Source organism: Coffea arabica, chromosome 2c (assembly GCF_036785885.1).
Source record: "Coffea arabica cultivar ET-39 chromosome 2c, Coffea Arabica ET-39 HiFi, whole genome shotgun sequence".
NCBI lineage: Eukaryota > Viridiplantae > Streptophyta > Magnoliopsida > Gentianales > Rubiaceae > Coffea > Coffea arabica.
Genome location: NC_092312.1, coordinates 21,057,988 through 21,067,031, shown reverse-complemented (window position 1 = coordinate 21,067,031; position 9,044 = coordinate 21,057,988). Strand labels below are relative to the sequence as shown.

At 35.5% G+C, this 9,044-nt stretch overlaps 1 protein-coding gene across 1 annotated transcript; it reads left to right on the top strand.

Moving 5' to 3' along the window:
- Positions 1 to 1,045: 1,045 nt before the first annotated feature.
- LOC113731931 (prolycopene isomerase, chloroplastic) lies at positions 1,046 to 6,522 on the top strand. Its single transcript, XM_027257463.2, has 9 exons — positions 1,046 to 1,638; positions 1,806 to 2,029; positions 2,508 to 2,618; positions 3,080 to 3,133; positions 3,218 to 3,505; positions 3,917 to 4,108; positions 4,187 to 4,345; positions 5,350 to 5,586; positions 6,054 to 6,522. Exons 1-9 carry the CDS (start codon positions 1,416 to 1,418, stop codon positions 6,366 to 6,368), a joined length of 1,803 nt encoding a protein of 600 aa, XP_027113264.1. The 5' UTR covers positions 1,046 to 1,415; the 3' UTR covers positions 6,369 to 6,522.
- Positions 6,523 to 9,044: the final 2,522 nt, after the last annotated feature.

Below are 9,044 nucleotides of genomic sequence, written 5' to 3'. Positions count from 1 at the left end.
TAAAGAGCTGTCAATTAAGAAATTTGTGCTATAACAAGTAAACTAATATTAAAAACAACACCATAAGTATGCGACTTTAATTTTATTTTTCCAAAAATAAGCAACAAATTATCAAAATCAAGACGGTCTCATGTACCTCTGGATCATCTCGACTGTCAAGGTTCACAAATCCCTATTTTTCATCCTGAGATATCAATAAGAAAGACTAGTTCCTTGATTCCAATAAATAGATGGATTTTTTTTTGTCACAACGATAATATTTATATAACCTACTTTAGCCTAGTTTAAAGCGAGGTAGAGCAGACAAGATTTTTCCATCGAAAAAAATTACAATTAAGTGGCAAGTTGGGAAGCAAGACCTAGACTTAATTGTTTTGGTGGTACCAACAACCCAAGAGTCTATTGGCCCAATAAACTCTTGGATCAATAGGGATCTTTGGTTACTTGCGCCTTGCGGGAATCGTCCCGTATGTTATTTTTTTTTTCGAAGACGTTAATTATTGTATAATCTATTTATCTTAAACCACTCCGTGCTTTGTTAATCACTGTTTTTTTATTGGAGGATCGAATTTATGTGTAAGAATCAAGGAGTGACAAGGCTGAGAATCAATTAAGTGAAGTGGAGAGAAAAGAGAGATACCAAGCTGCTTCTGGTTTTCCACTGTTTCATCCCGCAATGTGTTTGGATAGCAATATTATCTCAAATAATATTTCACTTGCATCATAAACACATTTTCCAACTAATCTTTTTATATTCTCAATCACTTTTTTATCTCACATATATCACATCACATCACAAAAAGTACTATAATAATTATTTCAAATAATACCCTATCCAAACAAACAAGGCCTTCTTATTTTAGGCAAAATCTGGTAGGAGTTTCCACGTGGGATCCGCTTCTTCAGTGGCATGATAAGTGAAAGTAGTATTAAATTTGACACACACAGAGGATCCAACTCAGGTGTTTTTCGTATTTCCTTTCCTTATTAGTTTCCACACTAGCCAAGCACAAAAATTTCTTTCCCAGAAAATTCTTTCCTTTTCCTCCCTGGTTTGCTGGAACCAAACGGGGTATACCGTCTATGTAATTGATAGTCATTGCGTCAGTTGCCAACTGCAATACCAGGCAATTACGTCGCTCGTGGGTGGCCTGGCGTGGCATCTTCTAGACTGCGTAATAAGATAAGAAAGTGTAGTGGTGAGAAGAGCTGAGGAAGCAACGCTGGGGAGGAGCACACGACGAACTTACTATTCCGTCGTTTGTTTGAGCTGTGGGGTACTTTAATACTGGTCTCGTTACTCTATACTTATCCAGTCTTCTTCTTGAACCCACTTTTAAGGTTCCAACAGTCGAGGTTGAGTTACATGCTACAAGAATTGCTCTTACTACATTCCTTTATAGTGTTGAAAAACAATGGTGGGTGGCATTTCAGTTTCGTCGAAGCTCCCTTATCGAATTCAACCCCAACCTATCTCTCCGCTTTTAAATTTCACTCCACGCCCTTGGCTACCCAAGACTACTAGAAAAAGACCCTTTTCTTTGGCGCCAAGAAGTTCCTCTTCTTCCAACTCCACTAGTTCCAATGCCTATCCCTCTTCATCCACTGCTGTAATTGATCCACCCAAACCCTTTTCAGGTCCTCTCTCGATCCCTCTTCCAGAGACACCTATTAAACTAGACGAAATGCAGTAGTATAGTACATAATGGAGTTTTTTTGGAACACCCCCCCTCCTCTCTCTCTTTTTTTTGGGTGTAAAATGAGGGGGTAATTATGTATTAATATGGTTGCAGAATGATCTGCAGGCAAGGCAGAGGCAGATGTTGTGGTTGTTGGTAGTGGTATTGGTGGGTTATGCTGTGCTGGACTTCTGGCCAGATATGGCCAAGATGTTCTGGTTTTGGAAAGCCATGATTTGCCTGGGGGCGCTGCTCATTCTTTCGAGATCGAAGGCTACAAATTTGACTCCGGCCCTTCTCTTTTTTCTGGATTTCAGTCAAGAGGTCCACAGGCCAATCCTCTGGCACAGGTAATTGTTTCTTTCGTTTCCAACAATAATTTTACTTTCATCGTATCTCCTTCACCAATCACCAATAGGATGTCTGATAAGTGTTCCCTTTTGTCCCTCGGGACTGCAGCCAGTTAGAAGGTTGTAGATTATTAGCTTCTTGATCGTTAATTCTGTGACATGTCCAGAAAAGTTTAAGGGGCCATGTGCTTAATTTTGAGTGTTTCAACTAACGCTGTGGGCTAGTGCAGGCAACATGGTATGGAGAGTTGGAGAGGTGTAGCAAAAGATATCCCCCACCCCCGGCTCCCCAAAAAAAAAAAATCTGTGAGATCGCAAACAGCATTTAGATGACTGTATTACTTGTGTTGGTTATGTTATAGTGTCTTTCCACTGCTCAGTAAGAAAATACTATATTGCATGAGCAATTAAATTTCTCGAAAAATGCATTTCTGTTTCGCTTTCAAACTTGATATAATGATTTTTTTTTTTTTGGCAGGTTCTTGATGCATTAGGTGAGTCGATTCCCTGTGCAACCTATGACTCGTGGATGGTATATGTTCCTGAAGGTGAGTTCTTGTCACGCATTGGGCCAACAGAGTTCTTCGAGGTGAATTTATTGCTCACTTTAGACTTCATGTTTCTAGAATTGTCAAAATGAATCTACATTCATTCTATTGAATTTTTTCAAACATGTAGATCATCCAGATTTTGCAACAGGACTTCACCAGATTGAAAATTTCAGTTCTTGTATAAGAATGTGATCGAACTTCAAATTACAGTCACTCGTTTACCCAAAAATTTTACGCATTATTACAAGCTTGCTATCAGATTGGACGACTTTTTTCAACTGTGAAGATGATCTTTTGCTAAAGTCTGCCTTTGTACACACGTAATCTATGCTTCACTTCCAAAATCAAGCACTATAACTGATATGAGCAGGAAAGCTAAGAGGATCACTCCAGCTCATCTCAATAACCTTTTGAAGTTCATGTCTTTTATCAAAACAATGGTCGTGTATTAAGCGTCTCTGCTGGTGAAAGATGCTTAATACAACATTTTCTTATGCAGGATCTTGAGAAGTTTGCAGGTCTAGAGGCTGCAAAAGAATGGAGAAAGCTTCTTGTGAGTGCTATTGATGCTCATTCCTAAATTTACTTTCATTGATTTCTTTTTTTAATGTCTCAATTGTCAATACATCTTTTACAGGATGCAATACTTCCTCTGTCTGTAGCTGCAATGGCTCTGCCCCCTCTATCTATTCGAGGTGATTGGGGTGTTCTTTCTACGGCTGCCGCTAGATATGCACCTTCTCTGTTGCAATCCTTTGCTCAAATGGGACCTCAGGGAGCCTTCGGTGCTACTAAGCTTTTAAGACCTTTCTCAGATATCATTGACTCGTTGGGACTAAAAGATCCTTTTGTGCGGAATTGGGTGGATCTTCTTTCTTTCTTGCTAGCAGGAGTGAAATCTAATGGCATCCTTTCAGCAGAAATGGTATGTTGTGTATTTGATACTCTCTTTTACAATGACGGCCGAAATTTCAACTCATGCATGGAGCATTAGACCACAAATTACTTTCTGCTTTTCTTTTGTCTTCCAATGAATTGTTTAATTTTGATCTGTGTTTTAGTTAGATGAAATTGTATAGATGTTTTAACATGCATGGATGAACTCGTTTTATATATATATGTGTGTGTGTGTGTGTGTGTGCAAGAAATCCCTATTGTGCTTCTATATTTGTCTATCTAAAGACAATGCAGAGCTGGTCTTTCCTTTCATTTTAACTTTAACTTACATCTGCATTGATATTGTTCACCTTTCTATTTTATACTTTGTCTTATTTTCAAGTCTACCTTGCTCAGGCATTCAGCTATATTTATCTAACATGATACCCCTACTTCTCAGATTTACATGTTTTCAGAATGGTATAAACCAGGTTGCTGTCTAGAATACCCTCTTCATGGAAGTGGGGCAGTTGTTGATGCTCTTATCAGGGGATTACAGAAGCTTGGTGGACGGATCTCTCTAAGGAGTCATGTGGAAAGTATTGTTGTTGAAGGAGGCCGGGCTGTTGGTGTGAAGCTAAGAAGTGGCCAAGTGAGTAAATTCTCTCATACATGAACATCGTTATCTTATTTGTGTCATTAATGAAATTCTGCAACATCATTACTGCAGATTGTGCGTGCTAGAAAGGCTGTTGTGAGCAATGCATCCATGTGGGACACACTGAAGTTATTGCCCAAGGAATTTGTTCCAAAATCATATGCAGACAAAATCAAAAGCACCCCACAATGTGAATCGTTCATGCACTTACATTTAGGATTTGAAGCAGAGGTAAGCAATGGTAAGGAAGCAGCCAGCTTTTGTCTTGGCTGTTATTGTCTGAGAACTGATATTTTGCACTCTTATCAAATTGATTCAGAAAATTTTCTTAGGCAACCAGTGAATGCTGTATTGTTTAGAAGGTTTACAACCTAGTTCTCTCTGTAGCTAGAACCTTTGTTAAAACTATGTCCTTACTGAATTGAGATAGAGTTCACCTTGCTGTATTATTTGGAGTTCGCCTCAAGTTTTTTTTTTTTTTTTTGGCTTTGCTTTGGATTCTTTGCTTTTATATTGCTGAAGTGTTGATGATGGCATCACCTGTTGAAGCTAGTATTGTACTGAATGTTTGTGCTATATGGAGAAAACATTTTGTCTAATTCTTCCTTCTGATTCATCAAAGTGGGTAACAACATTTTAAACTTGCTATATGCTAACTTTGTTGTTCTGGTCACATCTTGGCTTCAAGTGTCATAGTATTATACCTAAGGAAAAAGTAACTTCGGTAACTTTTTCTCTGACTATATAAACAATTTACATAAATGATTGAAAAATTGAAATTATAGTTTCCATTTTGGACTATATCTCACATATTTGCTGATTTGAACAAGCTGACACAAGCATATTTCTGTATCCATCTTACAGCAGTATTGTCTACTGTGAGAAATTTCATTTGCATGCATGTTCATCTTTGATAAGGATGATTTAAGGTTTTTGCTCAATGACCTAGTTAAGGTGACCCTTGAGAGTCATCATGTGACAAGATGTAAGATTTTCAGTTTGTGAAAGTATTTAGGCAACCAGATTGATATTGAAAGGATGGAGTACATTTGAATTCATTAAGACAGAAGTCAGATGCATCATCTTGTCATGCTACCAGTTGATTTTAGTAAAACTAGCCGTACTAGTCTCCTAAAACTATTAGGTGGCTGTATGGATTTCCCATTTAATAATATGTAGTGTTTAACACGCCATGTTTCCAACCATATGATTTTTCTTTCTCATTTTGGGTATAGGGTATCCCTGAGGACCTGGGCATCCATCATATGGTTGTGAATGACTGGAAGCGAGGGGTTGACGCTGATCAGAATGTTGTTTTAATATCTGTACCAAGCGTGCTTAGTCCTGATCTTGCTCCACCTGGGAAGCATGTCTTACATGCCTATACTCCAGGAACTGAGCCTTTTGAACTTTGGGAGGGGCTTGACCGCAGAAGCAAAGAGTACAAAGAGCTCAAGGCTGGACGATCTGAGGTTTGCTTGTTGAGATTCTTCTTCTGTCCCTTGGGCATTCTGGACCAGGAAATTAACTGATAATAATTAGAGATAGCAAGTTAAACAGCATCATGCACGTTAATGGACATTATGGAATTTTTGAGATTCCACATTCATGAAAAATCTATATGATTTTAAAAGAGTTTCTTCTTGTGACCTTGTTTGATGTTTTCTCCCGCTTTTCTGCTTCAGATCACCTTTTTTTTTCCCTTCTTTGATAATTGTTCATCTCGGGTTGTAATTTCTGCAACTTAAGAAGGGAAGGTTCAGCGGAGGACGTTCTAGATTCAGATTTGAGAATCAGTCCCATTTTCACCCTCAAACCTCTTCTGATTTTAGTAAACGAACTTTCTCTGTCTTGTCCTGGATTTCCAGTGTGATTCTTTAACTGCTTAATCTGGTCTCCCATTCCTGTTGCTATTGTAATCACTTCTTTCTCCCACCAGGTAATGTGGCGGGCTGTGGAAGGCGCACTTGGTCCTGGTTTTGACCGCGAAAAGTGTGAGGTGAAGTTAGTTGGTACTCCATTGACACATAAAAGGTTTCTTCGGAGGGATAGAGGAACTTACGGACCAGCTATAGAAGCTGGTAAAGGAACATTTCCAGGACATTCTACCCCAATCCCACACCTCTTCTGCTGCGGTGATTCTACTTTTCCAGGAATTGGTGTCCCTGCTGTGGCTGCAAGTGGTGCCATTGTCGCCAATTCACTGGTTTCTGTTTCCCAGCATTCCCAACTTCTTGATGCTGTAGGAATATAATGACCCGGAAGTTCATTTCCCTTTTTTTTTTTTTATCTTTCTTTTCTTGTTGACTTCAAAGATTAATGTTTTGATTTGTTGTATGCATGATCAGTTGTGATCAAAATTATCACAGTTATGTATATTGTATATGTATACTATGTTAAGTGTGTTAGATGTGATGTACTTTACTTCATGTGAGATGCAGTGGACATTATAGACAATAATATTTCTCTATTTCTAATATCAAATTGTTGTGGGGTGGAACGCTTGAAGGGTCGTTGAAGAAGGCTAACACTAGGTGATATGGGCAAGCGACGAGCGATGGTAAATGACGCAACTAAAATGTACAAACTCACATGAATAGTATCTAAACATAAAATTAGTTTTGTACTCGTTCGTTGGATGGGAATTATCTAAAAATAATAAATTATTTAGTATAGTTCATAAAAATATTTGTATAAAATACAAACTTATTATATAATCTATTATAACTTTTCTTAAATACAATAATTGTTATTCAAAAATAGTCTTATAATATAAATTTAAACATCTAATTCAATAATTAATAATTTGAAATTGCAAAAAAAAAAAAATTGACAATATGATGACATTTAAAAACTTGAAAATAGGGATGATCAAATCTTGGCTGTTCTTCTGTAAACAAAAGAATGGCCAGCCCGTTACCAAAACATCAATTTTGGTACTTAATATAAATGGTTTAAAGGTTAATGTGAAAAGAAAAGAAACTGAATGAAATATTAATAAAAGATAAGAATTCAGAATCAATCAAGCCATAGGAACACAGCAACCTTCTAAATCTGTTCATGGCTAATAGAAACCAAAACGAAAACATAAGATGTATTTTGCTATTAAGTCAAAAACATAAAAAATCTAAATAGTCTGATGTATATTGCATGACATGAACTGCTGTGTGACAATGAACTTGATGCCTTGTCATTTATGTAATCAGTCACATCTTCTTGTTTTTTAGAAGCTTTCTACCAAAGTGTAAAAAAAATATTGAAAACTGCACAAAATTTTTTTAACCCCAGAAACATAGAAAATAAAAAAAAATTAATACATTGTTGAAGACAATTAATAAATTGTCGAAGGCAATTAAAAAAATTGTGTGAAAACACATAGTTTAAAAGGCCATTTTTAAATCACTAACCAAAAAAGCAATATGTGTTCTACTTGAATTGAAAAGTGAATCCATAAATTGAAATAACAAATTAATTACAAAATCCTTGCCAAAAATAAAAGCCAAACTGTAACTTTTGAAAACTTAGAAAATTCAAATTCAATGACCTAACTATGAAAAAGGTGTAGGAAATTACATACCACATACAGCGAGCATAAACAAAGTCTAATTGCGGTCCTTGCATTGAAGGGAATAAAAACGAAGTTCCAAATCCGGTCCTTGCATTGAAGTCAAAAAAAAAAAAAAAACTTTCCAAAAAAATGTGGAAAAGTGTAAAAATAGATGAGTAAAAATATCAAGAACCATATAGATGAGTAAAAATGTAGAGTATCTTCGATAGCGATAATCTGACAAAGATAATATAATATTTGAATTGATATTTCGAACTTTTGAGTTGAAGATGAGAGAGAGTTAAAAACATAATTAAAATTATTTATAGTTTTATACTAATCCCCAGGAAATTTAGGCTTGACGATTAGGGTTAAGGAAAAAAAAAGGGTGAGAGAATAGAAGAAATAATTATGGAAGGATTGTCTAGAATTGTAAAGTCAAGAAAAAAAAGAGGGATAGAATAGTGTATGTTATTAGGGAGTTAATTCATAAAGCGCGTTGCACTTACTTGCTATGTCGACAAGCCACGTAGGAAAGAGATAAACTAAAAGGATAAGGATGAAAATACGACTTTATTATATATGTACATGATATGTTTGTTGTATGGTTGTACAAATCGTTTGTAATGAATTACAATATATTTAAAAGAAATTACGGCTTTGTTTAGATCCTTCGATTTTTCAAACACTAAATAAAAATTTTAAAAAGTACTCTAAAAATAGTCTAAATTTTTTTTAATATTCAAAAAATATTGCAAAATACATTTTAAAAACTCAACTACTTTTAAATATTCCAAAATATTTTCTAAAAATATCCTAAAACATATTCTAAAAATTTTGCTACAGTAAAATTTTTTAAAAACATTCTCAAAAACAGCTAATTCAAACGAAGCCTACATCTTTCAGAAAATAATTTTTACTGACAATTGTTTTCGCTCCTTCACTCATCAATTGTTTGTTGTAGTTGTACTAATAAGAGGAGCAAACACCCCTATAATTCTTTCTGAAAAAGCTTAACAAAACCAAATATACTAATAATAGAATAAAATTCTATCAATCAATCAATCAATTAAGTGCGTTTGGAAATTTTTTGTGATTTAATATATAAGAGATAAAAAAAGATACTCCAGTTAAAAAAAAAATGAGCAAAATTTTAAATGCAAAAAATGGTAGTACTACTTTTTTTAAAAATGGACAAGGAACAGGGGATTTGATTTCAAAGACCTGTAATTCCCGGACTGACGCCAACGTTAACGAGTAGAAGAATTACACCAGGCCGGCCTAGTAAAACAAACAACCCGTTAACTTTAGACGATGTGGATTAAATGTTTTGTTAATTCAAAAGCTTTTGATTAATAAACAAATAATTAAAGTGGTGGTAAT

Excerpts from the sequence above, each read along its gene's own strand:
- LOC113731931 (XM_027257463.2), top strand. The coding sequence starts at position 1,416 with ATGGTGGGTGGCATTTCAGTTTCGTCGAAGCTCCCTTATCGAATTCAA. Across the intron at positions 1,639-1,805 it reads TCCACCCAAACCCTTTTCAG|GCAAGGCAGAGGCAGATGTT; the intron begins GTCCTCTCTCGA and ends AATGATCTGCAG. Across the intron at positions 2,619-3,079 it reads GGCCAACAGAGTTCTTCGAG|GATCTTGAGAAGTTTGCAGG; the intron begins GTGAATTTATTG and ends TTTCTTATGCAG.